Source organism: Theropithecus gelada, chromosome 9 (assembly GCF_003255815.1).
Source record: "Theropithecus gelada isolate Dixy chromosome 9, Tgel_1.0, whole genome shotgun sequence".
NCBI lineage: Eukaryota > Metazoa > Chordata > Mammalia > Primates > Cercopithecidae > Theropithecus > Theropithecus gelada.
The window spans coordinates 44,086,776-44,112,894 of NC_037677.1; the positions used below are offsets into that span (position 1 = coordinate 44,086,776).

The following is a 26,119-nucleotide window of genomic DNA, read 5'->3' on the forward strand; positions in this document are numbered from 1 at the left end:
GAGAAAGTTCCACGCAGGATCCTAAGGGAATGTGTATGAGGAAGTTCATTGCAGCCTTGTTTGTGGCCACGGGGTGGTCAGGACAGCCTGGGTCACCATCACTGGGAGGATGAATGGGTAAAACGTGTATCAGATTTGGGGTAAGCACTTTTCACGCATTATCTCATCTTTCTTTCAAAACATCCCTAAGATAGTGGAACTTTTCATAGCATTCCCATTTTACAGACGACAAAACAAAACCTATCCTCTCCTACACACAAAGGCTGCTTGTCCTCTGGTACATTCGTCCTAGTTTTAGAAAGAACACACGGGGTTCAGGGCCTCAGCCCCATCCTGCGGTCTCAGAGAGGCGTCCCCCTTTCGGCCGTGGGCGACCTCGGGCCTGGGCCGCCAGCACCGCGGACAGCGCCAGGCGCGGGGCGGGGCGACCATGGAGACGTCACGACGCGCGGAGTCTGAGGGGCGCGCGCCCGTGGGCGGCTGCGTCACGTGATCCAGGTAATTGGCACGGTGCGCGCGCACCCCTTCCGCGCAGCCCCCTGACCTGCAGCCTCCGGACCTCGCTGCAGCGTGGACCCCGCCCGCCCGCCCGGTGAGCGCGGCGGCCCGCCCCTTCCCGATCCCAGCGCCGCTACTTCTCCTGCCGTTCTGGGGACCGGCGCCGCAGCTCCTCTCTCCCGGGTCCTGGGGCGCCGCTGCCCGCAGTCCTGAGCCTGGCCCGGCCGGGGGGAGGGGGAGGAGGAACAGACCGTGACCTTGGCTCCGCCCTTGACTGGCCGCGGCCTCCCCCGGGACCCCCAGCCCATCGCGCGCGTACCACCCGGCTAGTCCAGGGTCCTGCGCAGAGGAGCGGGCGCTCGCGGTGGGTTTCTTCAGCCCGAGGACTGCCGACTGCCCCGCGCCTTCCGTGGCCAGGGGAGGGCCCAGGGCTGCGGGAGCTGTGCCGGGGTTGGGGAGGGTCAGCGCTGTGCGCCTGGCGGGACCCGTAGGCAGCTTCGGACGTCCAAGGACCCTAATAGACGATTTTAACCGCGGTCTCCAATCGCAGATGAGAAAACTGAGTCCCGAGAGAGGGCGGCATGGCCTGAGGTCGCTGCTACCATGGAAAGTGCTTCTTCCGCCCCTAGGGAGATGTGGGAGGGTGACGGGGTAATCCCGAGGCCACAGCAGGCTGCAGTATGCATTCGCCGAACCGGAGAGACCCCTTTGACGCCCTTGGGCCGCCTGGCTCAAGCAGGCGCTAGCATCCCTTCCCCAGTGTCTTGGAACAGGCCCCATCTAATTAGAGTTGCGGTTTGTTGCTGAGCAAAGCTCATCTGCTTCTCAGAAAGTGGGGTCGGAGTAGACCTGCTGCTGAGAGAATCCAGGCTCTGCTGCTGCCCAGCTTGGAGGGCCCTCTGGGGAGAACCCGTCCCGGCCTCTGTTTACTGATCTCTGCAATGGGTGCATTAGGGAGCAGTCCTCACTAGGGCACCCCAGACAGAGCCATGTGTAGGGGAGTCTTAGTGGGCATGGTGTCGGCAGTTTTCTGGGGTTGGGTTGAGGTTCTGAGATTGGATTGGGGATGCTGTGTGACCGTGTCTTAAAGAGAAGAGACCCCCAAGAGATACCCAGGGCGACTCTGCTGGAGTCTGGACTCGGCAGGGGGTTGCACAGGGTACCTGACTCTCACTCCTTGCTGCTGTCTTTGACTGTATGGGCAGGAACTAGCAGGGCTGGCTTGGGCTCTGGCTCTAGATACTGAGCCCTCATGCCCTGCTGGGATGCAGGTGGGGGTGAGTGGCAGGCTGCCCTCCTGCCAGGCTGGGTCAAGGCCACAGCAGTGTCCAGTGGCCAACCCCGACTGCTTAGTGTTTATAAAACACAGTGTTCCTGCACCGGGCCATTCTGGACACAGCCAGACTTTGTCCCTATCTGGCCCAAACTGCCCCATTCCACTGTGGGGGTGGGTTTGGGGCTGGCAGAGGGAGCAGCTCTGACTCAGCTGATGGGAATTGCATCACTAAGAGAAATCTGGCTTACATCTTGACTGCAGTGATCAGGGCACAGTCCCTGGAACCACACACAACCCTGTCACTCTCCAGCTTAGCCTCTTGCACCTCAGTTTCTCTGTTTATAAAGTGAAACTGATGTGAGTGCTCACCCCATAGGATGTTGAGAAGAATTAAATGAGCACAGTATCTGTCCCAGAATCGGTGCTCCTGATGGTGCCTATTATGTTTATTCCCATGACGATGGTCTTAATATCTAGTTTCCTTGCCATAGACTGGGGATGATAGAGCGTCCTGGGTTGTTGGATTCTTTTTGATGCTCCAGAAGAGTCTCCCTGATGCTTCAGGAGCTCCTGGGCCCAGTGGCCAGCTGGGCTGGCACAGACTTCTGTTTGCCCAGTCCTCTGGGATGGTCAGAGGCAGAACAGGAGTTGGGACCCTGGCTGCCTGACCCCAGAGCTCATGCCTGGCACTTGGAGAGGTCCTGCTTCCAGAGGAGCCGGCCCTGAGTGCCCTGCACTCTAGGGCTTGGCATCACTGGCTGGTGGGCTGGGCCACATGGCCCGAAGCCTCAGGGGCTGAGCATGTGGGAGGGAAACTTAGGGCACTCAGAGGCTCCCAAGCTCACCTCCCTCCTCCCTACGGTGGAATCTTTTTTGTTTTGAAATTTTTCTCTGTTCAGGCTTGCTGCTGGTTGCCCCAGGAGCCTGTCCTCCCTCCATCAAGGTGACATTAGGCCTTTCCTCTGGCTTATGTGAGTTAGAGGGAGGGCTGTGCCCTGCCCTCTGATGAGGCCTGACCTTTTGTGCAAAGTCCAGCCAGTGAGTTCCTGGTGACATGGTTGAGCTGATGGCAGGGGTGAGGCAGAAGGGTGCAACAGGTGGCCTGTTGGCTGAGCACACCTGACCAGGAGCATTGGCTCAGGGCCCGGCCTGGGCAGTACTTGGGAGCTAGTTATACCCTAGAATGCACATTTTCTGGGGCCTGAGCTGTCCAGGGGTAGGGGACTCCTCCTGTGTGGGCGACCCCTGGTGGGGTGGTTCTTGCACCCAGCTTACAAGCTGGGCAGTCTGGGCAGGAGGGCATTAGCTGGTGTTGACGGGGAGCTGCTCTGTCCAGGCAGTGGCTGTGCTGGAGCAGAGGAGGGGGTTCTGCTTACAGTTGTAGGGTGGGGAACAGAGGTCCCAATTTACGCATCATGTGTAGGATGAAGTGGCAGGGGTATGGGGTGATCTGGGACCTCAGCGGGCCCTGTCAACCCCTTACCTGCCTGGATAGGGAGAGTTGGGGGTTCTTCAGGATTGGCAGAGGCTCTTAGAACTCTTACCCTCTGAGGAATGGAGGAAGCCCCCATCACTGAAAGCCCATCACTGAAAATACCAAGATTAGGTATTTTCCCTGGGAAGGCACAGGTAACAGAGTGAGGTGAGATGAGCTGCAGGGCCTGGTTCCCCCGGCCTGGGTGGGTTTCCAGTCTGTAGCTGCCTGGGCTGTTAGCTGTCTTGAGTGGCACTGGTCCTGGGTGTAAGCTCTCAGGGTGTCCAGAGTATGGGAGCCAGGGAGGGCAGTTCCAGTCCAAGGGCTGTGCTGGGCCTGGGGCTGCCTTCCATTCTGCTCTTCATGCCCCTCCAGACCTTAGCCCTTCCTTCAGTGAAGTGGGGTCATTGTTGGGCCTAGTGTCACCATCCTTCTGGCTGGGCCTGGGAGAGAGGGCACTCTGGGCCAGGATCGCAGTCACAGGTAGTCACTGGTCACTTTTGGTTGCAATGACTAGAGCCACAGACCTCCTGAGATACTGTGTCTCTATCATCCCCTGACACCTGTGCTCACTGGATGTTTTTATCCCTGCTTTTCCCTGACCATGCACGACACACCTGGCCCCTGGAGGACTCCCTGCCCTGGTTCTAGGGTGGTGGGCCTGTGACCCACTCCTTCTTGGTGGTACTCCCTGCACCTGCCCTGTGGCTCTCTGAGTGGGCTCCAGGACCTAGGTTGAGTGCTCCCTGAGGCAGGGCCTGGGTTCATGTCTCTGCCCAGGCTTTGGGGGCTATCAGGGAAGGAGTGTGGTCTGGGATGTGTGGGGCACAGCAGTGCTGGGGCTCAGGGCTGTTCGATGGCTATTGGAGTTTACTGAGCTGGGAGCTCCCACCAGACAGTAAGCCCAGGGAGCTGGGAGAGTGTCACATTCCCAGTCTCATCACTGCCTAGCCTGGCACCATCTGCCCAGTGGGATTGACAAGTGCTGATGAGCGGACAGTGGCTTGGTAGAGCCTCTTCCTGTCTTAGTCCTGTCGTTTATGCCTCTCCTTCATTGCCTGTGTCCAGAATGAATCAGCTGAGGCTGTTGCCATCCCGTCTTGGGGCACAGGCCGTGAGGCTTCTGGCCGCACATGAAGTCCCAGTGTTTGGCTGGCGCAGCAGGTCCTCCGGGCCACCGGCCACCCTCCCAAGCAGCAAAGATGGAGGCAGCTCCAGTTACATGGAGGAGATGTACTTCGCCTGGTTGGAAAATCCCCGGAGTGTCCACAAGGTCAGCACCCCCACCCTGCCCTGGGCCACTGCAAGGGAGGGAAGCCCCCAGGGGCCAGGCTGTGGCAGGGCAGTGGGGAGAAGCAGCTTGCTTGCTGTGTGATCCTGGGCAGGTTTCTTTGCCTCTTAGGTCCTCAGTCATCAAAGCCTGTTGCTTTCCAGTTGCTGGATCAGGCAGTGGGCGGTGGTTTTGATGGAGAGGCCCTGGCCATGCCCTGCTCTGCCACACCTGAGCCCTGCCGTGCCCCTTTGTCATGCTCTGCTGTCTCCATATGCCCCCTTGTATGTAATTAGGGACATACATGTTTGTGTATGTATTGATCTGATAGAATAAACGCTTGCTGATGGTAAAGAAAAAAATTAAATCAGATGGGAGGATGAAAAGTGAAGTTGCTCTCTGACACCTTCACCTGTAGTGGAAAGCAGTGCAGTCATATGATCCAAAGCCAGAAGGTATAAGAAGTTGCGCAGTCAGAAAGCTCCCTCCTAATCTAGCCTCGTCTGCTCAGTTCCTGCTGTCCTCTAACTTAGTGTCCTCTATATCCTTTCACAGACTTGCATTAGGTAAACTTACTGCAAATGTTAACTCTGGATTTGTTTCCCTTTATGCAAAAGTAACCTGTAACACATACTATTTTGCTCCTTGCTGTTTCACTTGGTGATGTATCTCCAAGATCTTTCCACATCAGTACATAAAGAGCCTCATTGTTCACTCTGTCCAGCTGTGTAATATTCCATTGCATGTATGTTCCACCCCTATTCCTGCTGACAGACATCTGGTTCATTTCTAGTCTCTGGCTGTGGCAAACAGTGCTGCAGCGCGTCATCTTACACCTTCATCATCTTGCACCTGCACAGCCATCTGTAGGATAAATTCCCCAAAGTGGAATAGTTGGGTCCAGGGGTGGCTGTGTGTGTAATTTTTTGTTTTTCTTTTTTTTTTTTTTTTGAGATGGAATCTCGCTCTGTCGCCCAGGCTGGAGTGCAGTGGCCGGATCTCAGCTTACTGCAAGCTCCGCCTCCCGGGTTCACGCCATTCTCCTGCCTCAGCCTCCCGAGTAGCTGGGACTATAGGCGCCCGCCACCGTGCCTGGCTAATTTTTTGTATTTTTAGTAGAGATAGGATTTCACTGTGTTAACCAGGATGGTCTCGATCTCCCGACCTCGTGATCCGCCCGTCTCGGCCTCCCAGAGTGCTGAGATTATAGGCGTGAGCCACCGCGTCCGGCCTGTGTGTGTAATTTTAATGGGTATTGCCAAGTTGCTTTCCATGGGGATTGTACCAACTGAGCCTCCCACCAGTGCCGTATGGGAGTGCACGGAAGACAGCGCTTTTATATTGTTCTTCTGGAAAACACATGCAAATGCCTGTATGTGTTCACATCTGCTTTTTGCTTCTACACAGAGAGTAGCAGCCATACGTCCTCTTCTGCTTCGTTCACTTTAAAACATATCTTGGCAATGTTCCATATCCACAATACCGAATGTACCTTTTTAAAAAGACTATGTAGTCTTCCACATTCTAAATGTAAAATCATTGTTTAGCCAGTTTTCTATGGATAGCCATGTAGGTTGTTTTCCCATTGTCATTTTTATAAACAGTTCTGCAGGGAGCATCCTTGTATGTACATCTAGGCACCCTGGGAAGACCCTGAGAGCTGTGGTCCTCAAGGAAGACCTGACACTCCCTGGGGCCCCAGCCTGGTCCACCCCTGGCTCTTCCCAGGCCCTGACCTGGCTGCGTTCTTGCTTCTGCCCTGCCTAGTCCTGGGACAACTTCTTCCGGAAAGCCAGTGAGGAAGCCTCTTCTGGCTCTGCTCAGCCACGGCCCCCTTCTGTTGTCCGTGACAGCAGGTCTGCAGTCTCAAGCCGGACCAAGACCAGCAAGTTAGTGGAGGACCACCTGGCCGTGCAGTCCCTGATCCGGGCCTACCAGGTGAGGGGCAACTGAGGCACAGCCTGGGAGGCTGCACTGGCTCCTGGGGTGTGGCCAGGCACTGAGGGGAAGGGATCTCAGCTCCAACATCGTCTCCCCAGAGAGCCCTTCTCCTTGTCCTCTACTGAGCAGCACCCACTTCTCTAGCCAGTCTTTGCCACATCACCATTCAGAGCACTTACCACCTGCTTGAATTTTTTTTGTGCATACTGACGTGTGCTTGTGGTCTGTCCCTTGCACACACCATGCCCCAAGTATGTGGAGGAGCACTTAGTAAGGGATCAGTTCCAGAGCCTGTTGAATGAGGGGTGAGTAGATTAACCCTTGTTAATTCTGTTTTCTCCTCTAGAATGGGCATCCCAAGAGCACAGGGACTGATAGAGCAGGTGCCTAATTCATGTTTATGGAATGAATGGTTCAGTAAACAATTCTCCCCCACCAGTTGCTCCTCCTGGAGACTTAGGCTCTCTCAGGCTGGGCCTCTGCTCTGTCAGAGTCCCAGTGATGGTCTGTGTTTTTGGTCTTCATCGGACAGGACTAATTGGAGGACTGCTATGGTGTTCAGGCCATAACAAGCATAATCATTTGGAATATCTCTGGGAACTGCTGGCAGGAGGTATTCGTCAGGGAAATGTGAGGCAGAAGCAAGCCACTGCAAGGCTAGGGTACAGGGGGGCATTAGCAAATGGAAATGATGCTTTGCTTCTGAATGAGGTGCCCAGTGTGTGGGATGGAATGGAGTTCCCCGTACACCACCCACCTGGGGATGGAAGAGGGAAGGTGTGCAGGGTTGGGCTCCCTTGCTGGCCTGAGGACCCATCAACTGTGGGCCACCTGGGAGCAAACAGCAGCTAGTTGTATTGTGTCTTTCCTGGCTGGCTGAAAGAAGCAGTGATCTAACCCTTGACTTCAAAAATGAAGAGCAAGGATGTAAAACTGTATATCAAATACAGGGAAATGTTCAGGGTGCTGCCCGAGAGCCTTATCTTCTAAGCACAGGTCTCAGCCCTTCAGTAGCTCTTTGTTCTTTGATTAACCAAGACGAGGCATTAGATTTCCTGGCAGGGTGGCCTCTGGATTCAGGTGTGTTACTGTCTTGTGCCTGGTGTGGATGAGCTCCCACCAGAAGGGCTGCAGCCCCTTACAGGCCAGTAGCAGGCACAGCTCTGGTTAGAATCACCTGCACACTGTACTGAAAAAACCACTGTATTGTTACAGGGATTTTTAAACATATAAAAGGCAGAAGGATAGTGTGGTGAACTCAACACCCATCAATCATGATCAGCCTCGTTTCATCCGTTTCTCCCTTAGCCCCCGCTCACTGCTGGATTATTTTGAGGCAGATCCCAGATACAGCATTTCATTCATTGAACATTTCAGTATGTATGTCTAGAGAAAAGGACTCCTTAAAAAATGTGCCATAATACCATTATCACATCTAAACATAATAATGCTTAATATGAAATATGCATTTGATATTTGTGTTTGCTTTTTGTCCTGTGCTTTCTTTTTTTCTTTCTTTTTTTTTTTTTTTTTTTTTGAGATGGAGTCTTGCTCTGTCGCCCAGGCTGGAGTGCAGTGGCGCAATCTCGGCTCACTGCAAGCTCCGCCTCCCGGGTTCACGCCATTCTCCTGCCTCAGCCTCCCGAGTAGCTGGGACTACAGGCGCCCGCCACTGCGCCCGGCTCATTTTTTCTATTTTTAGTAGAGACGGGGTTTCACCATGGTCTCGATCTCCTGACCTTGTGATCCGCCCGCCTCGGCCTCCCAAAGTGCTGGGATTATAGGCGTGAGCCACCGCGCCCGGCCTTTTATTTCTTTTTTTTTTTTAGACGGAGTTTTACTCTGTCACCCAGGCTGGAGTGCAGTGGTGCTATCCTGACTCACTGCAACCTCTGCCCCACGCGTTCAAGTGATTCTCCTGCCTCAGCCTCCTGAGTAGCTAGGATTACAGGTGCTTGCCACCACACCTGGCTAATTTTTGTGTTTTTAGTGGGGATGGGGTTTCACCATGTTGGCCAGGCTGGTTTTGAATTCCTAACCTCAAGTGATCTGCCCGCCTCGGCCTCCCAAAGTGTTGGGATTATAGGCATGAGCCATTGCGCCCAGCCTGTGCTTTCTTTTTACTGCTTGTTTGAAGCAGGATCCAGCTAAATCTACAGGTTGCAGTAGACTGATGTGGCTCGTACGTCTCTTGTACTTTGCAGGTTCCTCTCTGTTTCTTTTTATGATGTGGAAAACCAGGTGGTTTGTCCTGTAGGGTTTTCTCGAGTCTGGATTTTACTGATGGCTTCCTCATGATGTCATTTCATCCATCCCATTGTCCCGTGTAATTTCTGTACTTTGACAATTAGATCTAGAGGCTCGATCCCATAGACATTTGATTTTTTTTTTTTTTCCAAAATCAGCTTCCTAGTGGTGATGGTGATGGCAGTTAGCAGCTGTGGATAGTGATTTCCTAGAACCATTAACTCACTAGGGGTTGCAAAAATGGTGATATGCCGATTCTGTTTTCCCTTCTTTATAAACTGAAGTCCTGCTATCAGGAGAAACTTCCCTTTGTTAACTCTGTTTATCCTGAGGTGCAGATTGTGTAGGAAAGACAGGACCACTGCTTGATTTTTTTTCCTTTTATTCCCTGATTTTTGAAATTATGAGGTGATTACCTAGCACACTCCAGAGTGACTAATGGAAGTTTATCTTCCTTTTTTGGATTCATATGAATACATGAGTGTAAGCATATTTATTGAATTTCAATCTGCTGTAGATGTACTGTCCTTACAGTTGCTCAAAACCTCTTCATATTCCCAGCACTCATGGTGTTTGAACACTGCTTTGATGTCAGTGTAACAAGATGCTCCAAGCTGAGCTTGTACATTTCTGCCTATTCCAGAACTGTCCAGGTCTCTGGCTGTTTCCTGCTATTGGTTTGATCATTACTTCTGGGCCATTTCAGGAATCAGAGCCAGGAAAGGGTTTATACTGATGCTTCTAGCGTGCTGTACATGTGGGATTTGGGGTTTGTCTTTGACCCTGTCAATCTTATGGCACCATTGCCTTTTAGAGATGACAAAAAGATGCCAGTACAATGGCTTGTTTGATTTCCCACAGCCCACATGCAACAATCTTAGAATTTCTAACAATTCTTTTTTTTTTTTTTTTGAGATGGAGTTTCCGCCTTGTAGCCCAGGATAGAGTGCAATGGCACGACCTCAGCTCACTGCAGCCTCCACCTACCAGGTTCAAGCGATTCTCCTGCCTCATCCTCCCAAGTAGCTGGGATTACAGGCATGCGCCGCCACACCCAGCTAACTTTGTATTTTTAGTAGAGATGGCGTTTCACCATGTTGGCCAGGCTGGTCTCGAGCTCCTGACCTCAGGTGATCCACCCACCTCAGCCTCCCAAAGTGCTAGGATTGCAGGCGTGAGCTACTGCGCCTGGCCAGCATAACAATTCTAACACTATTACGACTGACTGGTAATAAAAAAGACTTTATGAATTTTTTTCTGTTTGTCTTTAGGGAATATTCCATTAGTCAGTTGGGATAGTTTCTCTCTGTGTATTTATGCCACTAAGTGGACATATTTATTCATTTGATTCGTTTCACTTTCAATTTTTAAGACTTAATTTTGTTGTATAATTAAAATATTTACAAGGTTTGAAAGTCAAATCTTCAAAGCAAGATAAGTTCTTGCTTAAAACTCTGGCTTCTAGCCCTGCCTCTCTATCCTATTTTGTCGCCTCCCCTAGATGATAATTTGTTTTATGTTATTTTTTTTTTTTATGATTTGCCCTTCTAATGCATATATTTATTTGTGTCTTCTCTTTCTTAGATAATGGGTAGTTCACCATACACACTTTTCTAGAATTTGCTTTTTTGCTTAACAATATTTTTTGGAGACTACCTTGTAGTATCAGATGGGGATTTTCCTTCTTCCTTTTAATGGAAAATCCTGGAGTGCTCCACTGTGTGGATCGCCCATATCCATGTGCCAGTCTCCTGCTGATGGACAGTGGGGAAGTTTCTAGAATTTCACTATTACTAATAGCACTGCAGTGAACAGCTTCATGCATAGGTCTTTTTCCTGTTTTTGCCAGGTGCATGTTGTACTTCTAAACCGGGTTGAGCTCCTGCCAGCTTACTGGCTGTGGCTGGGTCTTCTAGGCAGCAGTGAAGTGGCTATGGGGCAGAGACATGGGGAAGCTTAACATTTGGAAATGGGAAGAGCGGGGCTGGGGCCCAGAGCCTCACCCTGGAGGAAGTCTGTCCAGCTGGGTCCCAGCCCCACCCTGCTCTTTTCCCTCCTCCCAGATCCGTGGTCACCATGTGGCCCAGCTGGACCCCCTGGGCATTCTGGATGCAGACCTGGACTCCTTTGTGCCGTCAGACTTGATCACAACCATTGATAAACTGGGTAAGACTGGGGACACTTCCTCAGGACAGCTATGGCAGTGCTGTGTGGGTGGCCCAGTAAGGGGCCCACGGGCCCAGGGGACATCCTGATCCTTGGGAATTCATGGGGCCCAGGGAGCAGCCCACAGGACCTCCTTTCCACCTTGGCTGCGTACTGCCTGTTGTTCCTGAGAAGGACGCCTGCCTGCCACCTTCCTTAGCTTGTGCCCCATATGTTCAAGCCTGAGAGGCTTGTCCTCCCTGCCACCCTGGGCTCACTCTCACTTCTGCCTCCCAGGCTGGACCCAGAGGGAGGGCACTGGGGAGACTGGGAGGTCTGGTGAGACTGCAGGACTCCACCTGGGCCTGACCTCCCTCCCTCCACTCTGCTGCCTGGGGCTCGGCCACGCCTCCTTCTCCAGCCTTCTATGACCTGCAGGAGGCTGACCTTGATAAGGAGTTCCAGCTGCCAACGACCACCTTCATCGGGGGCTCTGAAAACACCCTCTCTCTGCGGGAGATCATTCGACGCCTGGAGGTGAGCACAGGCGGGTGTGTGGGGCGCGGCCGAAGCAGCTTTCGGAGCTCGCCAGAGGACGGGAAGGCACTGCCTTTTTTGTTCCAGACAGCAGGGATGTTAGCCATCCCTCTTCCCCGCTCCTCATGGCGTCCCAATGTGTCTCCCCAGAACACTTACTGCCAGCACATTGGCCTGGAGTTCATGTTCATCAACGATGTGGAGCAGTGCCAGTGGATCCGGCAGAAGTTTGAGACCCCTGGTGTGATGCAGTTCTCCAGCGAGGAGAAGCGGACACTGCTGGCCCGGCTGGTGCGCTCCATGAGGTTGGCACCACCCGGAGGGCCAAGTGGCTGGAGGTCCCGCTCCAGGGCTTTATGAGACGTTGCACGGCCTGCCTAAGAGAGCAGGAGGGTACCACAGGAAGGCAGGACTGGATCGGCCTCACCGATGGCTGCAGGGAGGAGAGTTGGGACCAGGTGTTTAGGCAGTTTGGCCAAGAGCTGGCCCAAGGCAGAGCAGGTTAGGTGGGCAGGGATGAGGCTCTGGGAGAACAAGACAGCAGGACACTAAGCAAGGCCAGAAGTGGCGGGAAGTGGCTGTGGGAACGTTTGGGCAGAAAGTTATCCCTGGTGTGGAGTGAGTGTGGCCGCATCACCTGTCTGCCCACTGGACTTCTCTGAAGCTGGGTCCCGCAGGGCTGCAGGGCTAGGGGAACACCTGACTCAGCGGCTGGATGCAAAGTGGATTCCTGAGCAGCGAGGTGTGGCCTGGAGTTTGGATTCAGCTGGGTGGAGATCTTTGGGACTTGGCGAAGAGAGCCCTTGGAGTGTGGCAGGAGGGTAGTGGGCTAGGAGTGGGTGGGTGGTGGCCTATGGGAGAAGCTTGGCTATGAGGAAGAGAGAGGGTGGCAGCTGGGAAAGGGTGTAGGCAGAGGCCTTCAGCTGGGAAGATTCCCAGCCTCCCCTAACCCTGTGTTCCTTGCTGGGTGGGATAGGTGTGGTATCCATGGTGTGCCCTGGACCATTTGACAGAAGGAGGTTTTGTGACTTCCTCTGTCCTGGGCATTCAGCTCTGAGCACTCGTGAACAGTCCCTGTGAGCCTCAGTCCCATCCCTCTCCATCCCTTTCCCTCTCCTCTCCTCTCCCCATCCTCTCCCCAAGCAGGTTTGAAGACTTCCTGGCCCGGAAGTGGTCCTCAGAGAAGCGGTTTGGTCTGGAGGGCTGTGAAGTGATGATTCCTGCCCTCAAGACCATCATCGACAAATCCAGCGAGATGGGGATCGAGAATGTCATCTTGGGGATGCCACACAGGTGGGTCCCCCTCCCCGCTGGCATCTTGCCCATTCTCTTCCAGCCCAGGGGACAGAGGTGGGAGGGATGAGATGGAAATAAGAGCAGAGGTGTTGGTGGGACCTGGGGGTAGAGGTGGGTTTTTGGACAGTTCTAAGTCCCTGGGCCTGGCCTTCTCATCACAGAAATTGCTAGGCACTCGGCCAGAGTCACCTGGGGCCGGGTACTAACCAGGTTATCGGGCACCCTCTCTCCCTGGCCATGTTGCTGCTGTCCCTAGCAAGGGTGAGATTTCAGAAAGGGGTACAAAGTGCTTCTTGAGGTTCCTGTGAATAAGGAGAGGTGGAGGGGTTTCTTCCAGGGAAGGGAGGGCAGGGGCTGGGCAGTTGTTCCCAGGTTGTGTCTCCCACAGGCAGGTCTGTGGAGATGAGCCGAGGGTCTCTGACCTGGCTGCAAGCTGACTGCATGTTTCCCTTGACCTTGGTGAAGATCTGGGAGGCTTGTTCAGCAGTGAGGCGTTACCTCTGAGCTGGAGCCTGTGAGGAAGCAGGAGGGGGAGTGCAGCCTGGGGGACGGAGACCTCTGTGGCTGGGGTCCTGCTGAGTGGGCGTGTGCACATGTGCAGAGTGGCCTGTGGGAAGGGCCCTGGGCCTTTCCTGTGACGAGGGAGCTGCTTGTGCTTAGGCTAGCCCAGGGCCGCATCAGCATGAGGGCATCCAAATGTATGGTGCAGGGGTCCCCATCTGTGGCTGGCCTGCCAGGAACTTGGGGTTTGTCTGTCATGGGGGGCCTGGGAATGCCCAGTGTCTGGTCAGAGGGTTAGGCAGAGCTGGTCTAGTGACCTGAGGCAGCAAGGAAACACAGGACTTCAGGCCTCGGGCCATTACAGCAGCAGGAGAGGATGGTGCCTGGTGATCGGGTGGCCTGAGGAGGGCTCTGGGCATGAAGGGGCTGTATTAGGCCAGGCCAGGCCAGGCCTCCACAGTGGGGGAGGGAACCCTGAGGCCTACGGGCTTTGCCAGGTGAGAGCCCGGCCCCTCTGGCTCCAGGGGCAGGCTGAACGTGCTGGCCAACGTGATCCGCAAGGACCTGGAGCAGATCTTCTGCCAGTTTGACCCCAAGCTGGAGGCGGCAGACGAGGTGGGTGCCACGCTCAGGTCCCGGCACCCTTGGAGAGCTGGGTATTTGGGAGGTGAACTGGGGAGGGTCTGGACTGGGAGCTTCCGGGCTGAGATAAACCTTGAAATGGATGCATGTGGAGAAGCCAGCGAGAGGCTGGGTGTTTGCCTGAGGCCCCTAAGGCTTTTGGGAGCAAGGGCTGCAGTCTGTGGGAGCTGGGAGGGCCCTTGGATGATCTGGGTCAACCTCCCTGTTTTGAGCTAGGGAATCTGAAGCCCAGAGACACAAAGTCTTGCTGGAAGTTGGCTCAGCTCTGCTCATGTGGCTGTGCCTCCATGTCCAAAGTCCTGTCCATCAGCCAGGAATGACTCCCTTGCTCGTTTGTTTGCCCAAGAGAGCCTTGGGCGGTGAGGATGGTTTTCTTTACCCATCAACCTGCTGAGGAAATGTTGTTCCTGTGCCCACCCCCTCCCTGGGAGGCCTTGGCCAGGCCTTCAGCCCAGACTGCCTAGCCTCTTTCTTTCTTTTTCTTTTTGAGACAGAATTTTGCTCTTGTTGCCCAGACTGGAGTGCAATGGTGCGATCTCGGCTCAATGCAACCTCTGCCTCCCGGGTTCAAGCGATTCTCCTGCTTCAGCTTTCCAAGTAGCTGGGATTATAGGCATGCGCCAGCACACCTGGCTAATTTTTGTATTTTTAGTAGAGATGGGGTTTCGTCATGTTGGTCAGGCTGGTCTTAAACTCCTGACCTCAGCCTCGGCCTCCCAAAGTGCTGGGATTACAGGCATGGAGCCACCACTCCCGGCCAAGTGCCTAGCCTCTTTCAAAGTCCTGCCCATCTTCCCTTTCAGTAGCTCTGTGGGTCCTCTGGACAGTGAGCCTGTCACTCCCTCCTCTGTATCCCTTTGCTGTCAGGACTGTCTTTCCTGCGTGTGTGTGTGTGTGTGCGCGCGCGCGCATGTGTGGACCCATACCTACTGGCTCCTAGCCTAGGTCTTTCTGACATCCTGTTCCTTTTGTTCTAGCACTTTCAGCCTTCTAAGCCTCAGTTTGCTCTTCTGTAAAACGGATAAAAGCGATGAGTCAAAGATGTGTGTATACTGGAAAACTTGGCCAAAGGATGTTTAAATGAAATTACTATTTTTTTTCAACTGAAAAAGAAATTTGATTATTGTAAAAACAACAAAACAGAAAGGTTATACAATGAGAAGATGTTCCTCAGTGAGACTCCATTCTTGTGGCCAATTTTGTTTGTGTGCTTCTGTTGTGTTTAGGTGTGTACTTCTAGAAACATTTCATGCTGATACTGACAAACCTCTTTGTCCAGCATAGCTTTATTTGTAAGAGGCCATGGGCATAGCCGCGATGCCAGGTGGCACCTTGCTGTTTTCACTTAACAAGTTGTCATTGTTTCCTGCCTGCACACAGGCTTCTTACAGCTAGAGCATCCCTTGTGCTGGACCTTGGGCTGTTCTAATGAGGGTCCTTACACATGTGTGAGCGAGTTTATCTGTTAGATGGTGTTGGAGCAGTGCAGTGACTGGAGCTAAGGGGGTGGGACTAAATGACCCTCCCAGGAGCTGGCAGATGTCAGCAAGCCCATCCACAGTGTGTGACGGTGCCAGAGCCCCCACCCCACTTCCTCCCACATGCTCTCGAATCCTTTCATCTTTGCCAATATGATAGGTGCAAAAGAGGATTTTGTTGTAATGCATTTCTTTGTTATGAATTCAGTTGCTTATCTTTTCACATGCTTTTGAGCCATTCGTATTTTTCTGTAAATTCCTACTTGTCGCTTTTGCTCATTTTCCTGTGGAGTTTTTGGGCTTTATCTTCCTGATTTGTAAAAGCATTTTGTACATTGAGGGAATTTGCCCTTTTTCTGCATTTGTTTATGAATATTTTTCTCAGCTTGATATGTTTCCCCTATCGCTGGGCGGGGGTTTGCTCCCCCATGACAAAGTTGTTAGAATTTAGGTGTCTTGTGTGTTTTCGGTCTTAGGATATTGTATAGAATGCTATAAATATTCCTTGCTTCAGGATCGTAAAATGTTGTGTGTCCCTCATTGCTGCCCTTGGTGTGAGGAGTCAGGGGATTCAGCTTCAGTGTTTGCTGGCGGCCTGGCCGAGGGTCTCCGCACTGATGCCTAGGTCCTGCCCTTCCCTCCCTTTCTTCCCTGCTGCTGGATGGCCTTCCCCACTCCCATGCTCTCCTGCTCCGTGGTCAGTGTGCAGAGAGGCTCTGAGCCAAGGCCCAGGGTCCCTGTGTCTTCCTCCCTCAGGCCAGTGAGGAGGGGCAGTGTGATGAGGAGAGCCGGGTCAGGGACAGCTTGGCCCTCCGAGGCAGTGGGATCCGGGATGTGCCAGCCTGACTGTGGGCTGCAGTGCTTGCCTGTGTGTCTACCTGTCTGGTGTGGGAGGGGAGGATCCATCATGTTCCCACTTCCACCTTCAGGGCTCCGGGGACGTCAAGTACCACCTGGGCATGTACCACGAGAGGATCAACCGTGTCACCAACCGGAACATCACTCTGTCACTGGTCGCCAACCCCTCCCACCTGGAGGCAGTGGACCCTGTGGTGCAGGGGAAGACAAAGGCAGAGCAGTTCTACCGTGGAGACACCCAGGGCAAGAAGGCAAGCTCACCTGGGAGAGCCCCGAGGACCTGCATCCTGTGGGGTGGGCCCAGAGGGCTAGGCCCTGGGTCTCCACAGTACAGGTGCGGGGCTGGGCTACGCAGCCCCTCCTGGCTCACACCTGCCCTGCAGGTCATGTCCATCCTGGTTCATGGGGACGCCGCCTTTGCCGGCCAGGGCGTGGTATATGAGACCTTCCACTTGAGCGACCTGCCCTCCTACACAACCAACGGTACCGTGCACGTCGTCGTCAACAACCAGGTGAGCATGTACGCTCCACGCTGGGTCTCACAGCATCAGCATTCCTGGAAATCCAGGAAGTAGCCTGGGGGGAGAGTGAGATGCTTCTGGCTCTGAGCCCACTGCTGTGCTGCTTACTAGGCAGGACCCTGATCTGCCCAGCCTTGGCATCCTGGTCTGTGAAATTGGGGGACACAATAGGGAGGGATAAGCAGGGCTGGAAAGACCAAAGGAGCACCTGTGTAGCGAGTGCCTCCTGGAAGCTGGCTGTGTGCAGCCCTGCATTGGCAGTCTTAGACACAGGGACCTTGGTGCCCTTTCTCTAAGGCAGCTGAGCGTCTAACAACTCATCTGGAGTTTAGAAAGCCCTGTGTTCATTGCCTTATTTGCATTAAGTCACGTCATCTTCTGTGAACATCCTATGAGGTAGGAATTTAAGTGAGCCCTTTTTATAGATGAGGAAACAGGCTGTGGGAATGTAAACACCTTGCCCCAGGTTGCAATTAGCAATTTTTGGGACTGGGATTTTTCAGGCCTGTGTTCCTCACCACTAGTGTGTCAAAGTGACTTGCAAAAAAGAGCAGGCTCCACTCGGCTGGTGTTGCTGCCGTCCCCGTGGGAGCTGTTGCCATGTCCAGTTGTGGGGCTGCTCACCATCACCCTGTCATGTCCCACATCCCCCCGGGCACCTCAGTGGACCTTGAGCGTCCCCCTGCTCAGTCCCCGAGGCTGGCACCTTCTATCTCACTCTAAGTAGAAAGGCGCAGCAGGTTTCTCCTGCCTCTGCAGATTGGGTTCACCACAGACCCCCGAATGGCCCGTTCCTCACCATACCCCACCGACGTGGCCCGGGTGGTCAATGCGCCCATCTTCCACGTGAACGCCGATGACCCAGAGGCTGTGATATATGTATGCAGTGTGGCAGCCGAATGGAGAAACACTTTCAACAAAGATGTTGTCGTAGACCTGGTGGGTCTGGGGACTGAGGCCAGGGCATGGGTGGGTGACTCATCCCTGCTGTGCTGAGCCAGTCTGATCTTCAGCATCTTCAGCACTCAGGGCTGGGAGTGCTTCTTGGATGAGAGATTTGTGCCACCAAGAGCAATCTGTGCAAAGGCCTGAGATGGGACACTCATTCGGTGATAGGTGATAATGGAGCTCAGAGGGCTCCCAGTGGGTGTGCCCTACCTGGATATTCCCCAATTTTGCAGCAGCTACATTGAGCACACAGCGTAGGGGAGGGCATGAGCCCCTCTGGCTGCTCCTGCAGGTCTGTTACCGCCGGCGCGGCCACAATGAGATGGACGAGCCCATGTTCACCCAGCCGCTCATGTACAAGCAGATCCACAGACAGGTGCCTGTGCTGAAGAAGTACGCAGACAAGCTGATTGCCGAGGGCACCGTCACCCTGCAGGAGTTTGAGGTGGGCAGGCAGGCTGCATGGGCACCTAGGACAAACTTTGGGTGGGGTCCTGGGGAGGGGTTGTAGATGTTACCAGCCCAGTGCTGAGCCCTAAGGATTTAAAGAAGTAGCCACTGTGGTCCTTGTCCCCAAGAGGCCCCAGTTACCAAAGGGGACCAAGAACTAAGGATGCAGTTACAGCCAGGTGGGACACAGTGGGTACCGCAATGTGGGGGAAGCCCAACCTTGAGCAGGCGTGCAGGAAGGCTTCCTGTAGGAGGCGGCCCTGAGCTGGGGTTGTCCCCATAATTATCTGTGGAGTGTTGGTCCTTCCACCTTCATGGAGCTCTGAGAGCAAGGACTACAAGTTTCCGGAGTCTTCTCGGATCCCCTTGCTGAGCACACTGCAGGCCTGCCCAGCCTCGGGGTACCTGTGCAGGATCCCCTGAACTCTGAGACTTTGGCTTCTAGCCATGAGGTCCCTACTGACCAGAGACAGAGAGTTCTAGAAGAACTTGGTAACGGGGACCAGGACTTATGAGTCCAAGTGGACTGGGCCTCTGGCTGCCCAGGGCTTTGCTGCTCTGTCCACACCTTCCCCCTGATTCCAGGAAGAAATTGCGAAATACGACCGGATCTGTGAGGAGGCTTATGGCAGGTCCAAGGATAAAAAGATCCTGCATATAAAGCACTGGTTGGACTCCCCCTGGCCCGGTGAGCGAGCAGTGTGTGGCTCAGACAGACTACCCTGGGCCTTGAGGTCTTGCACTGGGATCAGGACTGGAATGGCCCTAGGTGACAGCTGTCATTGCCTAGTCTAGAGGCTGCAGGCTCTATCCCTGAGGTCCTAAAGCTGTGTGGGGCCGATTCCTGCAAGTCAAGTTTAACATTGCTCTCTGAGCATGGATGGCCAGGTGCTCACTGAAAAGGGAGGGCACAGCCAGGTGGGAGGAGGGAGAGGAAGCCCTGGGCACTGGATACATGGGTCCGGGGTGCTCAGAGGGCCTCCCTGGGGGCAGGGTTAGAACAGCTGTGACCCTGGGGCCCAGAGGTGGGTGTTGGGCCTGTGGGGGAGTTGCAGCTGTGGCTGTTCAGCTGTCGCAGGTCCCAAGGGTGGGCTCAGGGTGAGTCCGAGTGACAGTGGAGTTTAGGAAGCCATGGGTCCCTCAGTCCTGGGGAGGCAGGCTGGCCAGGGGGATTAGAGGCCACCACTGACCCAGTGTGGACGGAGCCTCTCTCTCTGTCAGGCTTCTTCAACGTAGATGGGGAGCCCAAGAGCATGACATGCCCAGCCACGGGGATCCCTGAGGATGTGCTCACCCACATTGGCAGCGTGGCCAGCTCTGTGCCCCTGGAGGACTTTAAGATCCACACTGGTGAGGTTGCTGGGCCGGATGCAGCCCAGGCTGCTGTCCCCACCCCAACATTGTGCCTCGAAGGGAGGTTGGTTGGGATGCAAGAGAGATGGTGTGTCGCATTCCTGCTCAGTCTGCAGTGGGTCCACGTAGCTCTCGGCACCTCGTCTGTGCCTGTGACAGTAGCTCTTCTCAGGGTGAGCGTGGTGAGCTGGGCAGCTCCAGATGCCACACTCCTAGCTGGGTACCAGTGACTAGTCTTAGGCTGAGTTTTCAAACTGACTTTGCTGGGGCGTCCCTGGGTCGGACAGGAGAGCAGGAAAGCAAGGGCTGCCATGCAGGGGCTGGAACGCAGCCTGGAACTTGGGCAGGATTCTGCAGCTGAAAGGACGGTGGCTTGCCGGGGCCTGGACCAATGACCGAGGGCAGCCTCCCACTCCGGGGGCCGGTTGGCTGGGGCCACTGTGACCTTTGCCTGGGAAGTCCGGAGGGTCCCCTGTGGCTGTATTGAGGTGCTACACACCCTCTGACCCACCTGGAGGAGTTCTGAGGGGGTTCCCTTACATTTTGCACCGAGACCGAGTGCCCTGGGGCAGCTGCTGACAGCGTCTGGGGCATGTGCCCGCTCTGTTTGTGTGTTAGCCTCTGTGTGTGGGGCCAACAGAAGCACAGCATAGGCCTGGGGACTTGGGGTCAGATCCGAGTGCCTTGACAGCTGTGTGATTTGAGTAAATGACTCCGTGCCTGATAGTGTCTGGAACGAGGCCAATGCTCGCCAAGTGGTACCTGCTCCACCTCCCCATGGGCTCAGGGTGGCCCCTTGTCTCAGCTGGAGGAGGGATGCCTGGCCCTGGGCCCTCCTGCAGCATCCCTGCCCTCCAGCCACATCAACAGACGGCTGCCCTGCTTTGTGCGGGGTGTGTGCTGAGCACCTACGTACCCCCGCCAGGGCTGGCTGTCCCGTGGCCCTCAGGCCAGCACTCTCCTCCCACAGGGCTCTCTCGCATTCTGCGGGGCCGGGCGGACATGACCAAGAACCGGACGGTGGACTGGGCCTTGGCAGAGTACATGGCCTTTGGCTCCCTGCTGAAGGAGGGTATCCACGTGCGGCTCAGCGGGCAGGATGTGGAGAGGGGCACGTTCAGGTGAGCGTGGTGGGGCTCGGCATCCGCACAGGAGACCTGGAGCGGAAGCTGGGCCTGGCTTGGGGATCCCAAGGGGGGGCCTTTGTTGGGGTGGGATCTTCACAGCATCCCTAGCCCCTGCCCTCTGGCGGCATTATCAGAGGGCCACCTCGCTGACCCCCAGGGTGAGTGTGCAGAGCTCACTGCTGGGCCCAGGCTGTCCACTGAGGTCAAGCTTGTGGCCCTCTGTGGTGCTCAGGATCGTGTGTGTGTTGGGGGGTTGTGTGGTGAGTGTGGGGGAGTTGTGTGTGGTACGTGTGTGTGGTGTGTTTGGTGTGTATGTGTGTATGTGGGGTTTGTATGGTGCGTGTGTGTGGTGTGTTTGGTGTGGGGTATGTGTGTGGTGTGTTTGGTGTGTGTGTGGTGTGGGTGTGTGATGTGTGTGGAGTTTGGAGTGTGTATGTGGAGTGTGCGTGGGTGTGTGGTGGGTGTGGGTGTGTGGTGTGTGTGGATGGGGTGTGTATGTATGTGGTGTGTATGTGGGGATGTGTGTGGTTTGTGGTGTGTGGTGTGTAGTGCGTGTGTGGAGTGTATGTGGTGTGAATGGTGTGTAGTATGTGGTGAGTGGGGGGTGGGTGTATGTGGTGTGTGTGTGGTATTTGTGTAGCGTATTTGATGTGTATGTGGTGTGTGTGTGTGGTTGTGTGGTGTGTCGTGTGTGTGTTGTATGTGTGGGGTGTGTATGTGTGTGGTGTGTGTGTGTGGGTGTGTATGGCATATGTGTGTGGTGTGTGTGTGTAGGGGGGTATATGTGGTGTGTGGATGTGTGTGGTGTGTAGTGTGTGGTGTGTGTGTGGTGTATGATGTGTGTATGATGTGTGTGATGTATGTGTGGTGTGTGTGGAGTGTGTGTGTGGTGTGTATGTGTGTGTATGGTGTGTGTGGTGTGTGTGGGAGTATGTGGTGTGTATGATGTGTGGTGTGTTGTGTGGTGTGGTGTGTGGTGTGTGTGGTGTGTGTTGCGTGTTGAGTGTGGTATATGTGTGTGGTGTGTGTGGTTTGTGGGTGGGGGGTGTATATGGGTGTGTGGTGTATATGGTGTGTGTAATGTGTGTGTATGTTTGGTGTGTGTAGGGTGTGTATATGTGTGGTGTGTGTGAGGGGGTGTGTGTGTATAGTGTGTGGTATGTGTGGAGTGTGTGTGGTGTGGCGTGTGTGATGTGTGATGTGTGTGGTGTGTATCATGTTTGGTGTGTGTGTGATTTGTGTGTGGTATATGTGGGGGGTGTGTGGTGTGTATGTGTGGGTGTGGGTGTGGGTGTGTATGGTACATGTGATTGTGTTTGTGGTGTGTAGTCTGTGTGGTGTGTGTTGTGTAGTATGTGTAGTGTGTGTGGTGTGTATAGTGTGTGTGGTGTTTGTGTGTGCATGGATGTGTGTGGTGTGTGTATGTGTGTGGTGTATTTCATATTCGTGGTGTGTGTGTATGTGGTGTTTGGTGTGTGTGGTATGTGTGGTGTGTGTATGTGTGTGGTGTGTGTGTGTAGTGTGTGGTGAGTGGGGATACGTATGTGTGTGGTATGTGTGGCATGTGTATGTATGTGTGTGGTGTATGTGTGTGTACTGCTGTTAAGCCAGCCCCTATCTTGCTTGTTTGCAGTTGTCTTTGTGAGTCCAGATGGGGACTTGAAACTTGTCAGTTGTCCACACCACATTTCCTCTGGTCCGGGGCCCTAAAATGTTCGAGGTCCTGCCTCAGTCCGCTCCTGGTTAGCAAGCCAGGGTGGTGTGGCTTCCAGGACTTGACCAGCTGGCTTTCTTATTCCTGGTTGCTCGTCTCTGCCGGTCTTGCTCCAACCAGGGCCCAGGTGGTCCTCTGATGCACCCTGAGCTACATGTCAGTCCTAGCCAGGGTCTGGGGTTCAGCCAGGCGCCCCTCACTGTGCCCACCTCGGCTACTGCACAGTGGTTTCTGTCTCTTGTGAATTGGGACAGGGCTGATGAGATGATAAAGAAGCCAGCAAGACGGGGCAGGGGAAGTGGCCTCCTAGGAGGTGGCTCTAGCTGGCACCTGGGAAGTGTCTCATCAGGTCCTCTTTATGGGTGAGAAGCTGACACTCAGGGAGGTGACACAACTCAGTTCCTTCCCACAGACCCCTCAGTGTGTGGTGTGTGTGGGCTGCCGGCAGGCAGGGGGCATACTGCAAGAGGGACCACATGGCTCTGGTTTTCCACAGCCTTCTTGGATGCCATCCTGTGGGACCCTGCAGGTTTCCTGGGACAGTGACGGAGGCTTGCCTGCCTCCTGCTGCCCAGCTCCCCTGCTCCAGGTGAACAGGTGCCAACCCACCTGCCCTCTGTCCCTGCCCCGGTCTGTGTCTCTGCAGTCACCGGCACCACGTTCTCCATGACCAGGAGGTTGACCGCAGGACGTGTGTGCCTATGAATCATCTCTGGCCTGACCAAGCCCCGTACACCGTGTGCAACAGCTCCCTCTCAGAGTACGGAGTCCTGGGTGGGTCCACACTCTCCTGCAAGCCAGGCAGGCCCCAGACACCTGGGGACCAGAGATGGGCTGGGAAGGGACTGGGGCCAGGGCCTGGGAGGGGCGAGAGATGCTCAGAGGCCCCGAGGGGATGGCCCTGGGGGATGGTGATTGGGCTGCCCCCACCTAAGGCCATGTGGGAGATGAAATCGGTCCCATCTGGGCCCCTTGGGGATCCAGTTAGGGGGCCCTGCTTGCTTTGAGCGGGCTCTGTGGGTATCAGGGCCCCAGTGGGCACAGACAGCCCAACAGAGTCTGCTGCGGGTTTCAGCTGCTGAGCAGTCCAGTCTTGGCCCAGCCCTCCCGCATTCCTCTGAGCCCCATCTCACCTCCTCTGCCCTGCACCCTAGGAACCCTGCACTGAGATCCCTTCTCTGAGCTCTGGGCTTCCCTGCCTGTGTCCCCTGTACATGCTGTCCCTCAGCTGCATCATTAGCTGGCTCACCACCTCCTCACTGCCTGCCCCTAGAGGCCAGGCAGCTCCCCGCCCCCAGGGAGATGCCTCTAGGGTTGTTTCTGCCCCTTCTTAGCAGCTCTGCATGTTTTTAAGGAGTTCTTCTTGACAGATGGTCCCTGCTGCCTCCCCAGGATACCTAAATATGGCTGAACCTGACCACACATGATAGCAGGGCTGAGGGTAGCATCTCTGGGCATGTTGTCAGCCCCCAGGGTGGTACATTCTACCCTTTGAATCGCAGGGAATCCCTGGGTTCGTCCTGGCTTGTGAGAAGGATGGGTGGGGGCATGGAGGATATACTGAGAAAGGGCTGAGTTTGACTGGAGCCACTGCCACTTGGTGACAGCGTGCAGCAAGCTCTATCTTGTCTTCTGTTTAGGCTTTGAGCTGGGCTATGCCATGGCCAGCCCCAATGCCCTGGTCCTCTGGGAGGCCCAGTTTGGGGACTTTCACAACACGGCCCAGTGCATCATCGACCAGTTCATCAGCACCGGCCAGGCCAAGTGGGTGCGGCATAACGGCATTGTGCTGCTGCTGCCCCATGGCATGGAAGGCATGGTGAGGGCTGCAGTGGTGGCTGGTGGCTTGGTGGGCTCTGGTGGGCCTCGGAGGGACGGGATGGACCCTGGGCCCCTTGTCGAGTTGGATGGTATGTGCTTTCCAGGCCCCTGGAGCACGTGGGTCTGCGCAGGGTGGGGTCTGCACATGTGCGTGCTGCAGCTGCTGAGATGATGATGCTACCCCTGGCAGAAGGCGCTACCGCGTATGAGTGCGTGCTATGCGCCAGGCGCTGTTCAATGCTTCTGAATGTTAACTCTTCCAATCCATACAGCAACCTAATGAAGTAGGCCCTGTTCCTGCGTTTCAGATGAGGAAACTGAGGCACAGAGCAGGGGAGTAGGTTGCCCAAGGTCTCACAGCTAGTAGCTGGGGTTTGAAGCTATCCTGTGCAGTACTGCCTGTCCTCTGGTCCCCTCCTGTGTGACCTGCCTCTGCATCTACGCATGGGACAGAGGGAAGACATGCAGGCTGGCTGCATCCTCCCGAGGCTCCTGGGCTAGCAGGAGGGGAGGAAGGAATAGAGTGTCATGTGATACCATCTGGTGGGCAGGCGGCCTGACCAGGCAGAAGGAGACAGGCAGGGGGCTCATCGCCACCATTATGCCCAAGCGATGTGTTTAGTTCTGAGACTTTACAGGCTGCGTACTCGGCATCCTCACAACACTGGGGCTCAGTGAGGAGGGAGGTGAGGCTCCCTGCTTGGGGCTGCCCACTGTGAAGGCAGCTTCTTGGGAGGCGGGATCTGGGCCAGGCTGCATGTAGGTGGCTGGGTCCTTGGCCATCCCCACCAAGAGGGGGCGAGTGACGGCTGTGGGGCGGGTCACCCCTGTCCTGCAGGAGCCGGCTTGGAGATGCCCCTGGGCTTGTCTTGCTGCTTTCATGGAGCAGAGCGGTCCATGTGGGTGAGGGTGAGCGAGGCCCAGGCTGAGCTGGGTCGGCCCCTACCTGGCTGTGTGGTCATGGGTGGTTTCTTACCCTCTCCCTGCCTCTTCATCTGTGCAGTGAGGAAGAGTCTGCATCATGGGGCTTTTGGGGATTAGCGAGTAAGTTGTGTGGGGTACCTAGAACTTTGCCTCCTGTAGCAGGTGCTCAGTCGGTGGCAGCCACTGTTCCAGGACATTCCAGAGAAAGCACGTCTCAGTGCGGGCTTTTTGTTTTTTCTTCTATCCCTGTAAGTTCACACACTGTGCTAGCTCTGGGCAGACCCCACTGTGAGGATGCTCATTCTGCTCTTGTTCCACATTCTTGATTCATTTCTGTGGTTCAGGCTCCAGGGCGAGGGCGCCTCCACTGAGATGCCCTCCAGACTCTCCCCTGAGCCTAGGGTCCCTACAGGGCCAGATGTCTGTCCCATGGTGGGGGCCAGCCTGGGCCATCTGGCATTTGCTTTCAGGGCCCAGAGCACTCGTCTGCGAGGCCCGAGAGGTTCCTGCAGATGAGCAATGATGACTCGGATGCCTACCCCGTGAGTGTTGCTGCTGTCCCCAGGACAGGGGCGCGCCCTATTGTGCCCACAGGGCTAGGAGTCCAGGGTGTGGGTGCAGCAGACAGCCACCCTGGCCATACGCATCTCATCCCCACAGGCATTCACCAAGGACTTCGAGGTGAGTCAGCTCTATGACTGCAACTGGATCGTGGTCAACTGCTCCACACCGGCCAACTACTTCCACGTGCTGCGCCGGCAGATCCTGCTGCCTTTCCGCAAGCCGGTGAGTCACCGTCCCAGGGCAGGGGTTACATGCAGGGGCCCTGGCCAGACAGGGCCAGCTGGCAGCTGGGCGTGTGTTTCCCTTCCAGCTGATTATCTTCACACCTAAATCTCTGCTGAGGCACCCAGAGGCCAAGTCCAGCTTTGACCAAATGGTATCCGGTACGTGCCTGGCCTGGGTGTGGGGCAGCCTACACTGGGGCGGTGGCCCATTGCGTGGCTTCTGCTCCTGGGGCTCCTCCATCCTCCCCACTGTCTGTGGCTCTGCTGACCTGCAGCAGCTCCTGGCGTGGTCCCACTAGCAATAGGGTTG

At 55.1% G+C, this 26,119-nt stretch overlaps 1 protein-coding gene across 15 annotated transcripts in view; it reads left to right on the forward strand.

The window, feature by feature from the left end:
• The first annotated feature begins 451 nt into the window (after positions 1-451).
• The window catches only part of OGDHL (oxoglutarate dehydrogenase like), a 28,749-nt gene continuing 3,081 nt past the window's right edge, over positions 452-26,119 (forward strand). Inside the window, exons 1-20 of one of the 15 annotated variants that reach the window (XM_025396481.1) lie at positions 452-592; positions 4,317-4,521; positions 6,286-6,764; positions 10,770-10,872; positions 11,273-11,388; positions 11,539-11,693; positions 12,535-12,681; positions 13,710-13,800; positions 16,235-16,414; positions 16,547-16,675; positions 17,444-17,623; positions 17,925-18,077; positions 18,668-18,770; positions 19,304-19,432; positions 20,406-20,556; positions 22,923-23,050; positions 23,917-24,095; positions 25,492-25,563; positions 25,682-25,807; positions 25,896-25,968. In XM_025396481.1, coding sequence (XP_025252266.1) covers positions 11,572-11,693; positions 12,535-12,681; positions 13,710-13,800; positions 16,235-16,414; positions 16,547-16,675; positions 17,444-17,623; positions 17,925-18,077; positions 18,668-18,770; positions 19,304-19,432; positions 20,406-20,556; positions 22,923-23,050; positions 23,917-24,095; positions 25,492-25,563; positions 25,682-25,807; positions 25,896-25,968 — 1,963 coding nt within the window. In that variant the 5' untranslated portion in view covers positions 452-592; positions 4,317-4,521; positions 6,286-6,764; ... (1 more) ...; positions 11,273-11,388; positions 11,539-11,571. Of the gene's footprint in view, positions 593-636; positions 863-4,203; positions 4,522-6,285; positions 6,765-10,769; positions 10,873-11,272; positions 11,389-11,538; positions 11,694-12,534; positions 12,682-13,709; positions 13,801-16,234; positions 16,415-16,546; positions 16,676-17,443; positions 17,624-17,924; positions 18,078-18,667; positions 18,771-19,303; positions 19,433-20,405; positions 20,557-22,922; positions 23,051-23,916; positions 24,096-25,491; positions 25,579-25,681; positions 25,808-25,895; positions 25,969-26,119 lie in introns of those variants that run through there. The other 14 variants (XM_025396473.1, XM_025396474.1, XM_025396484.1 and 11 more) reach the window with 14 other exon arrangements.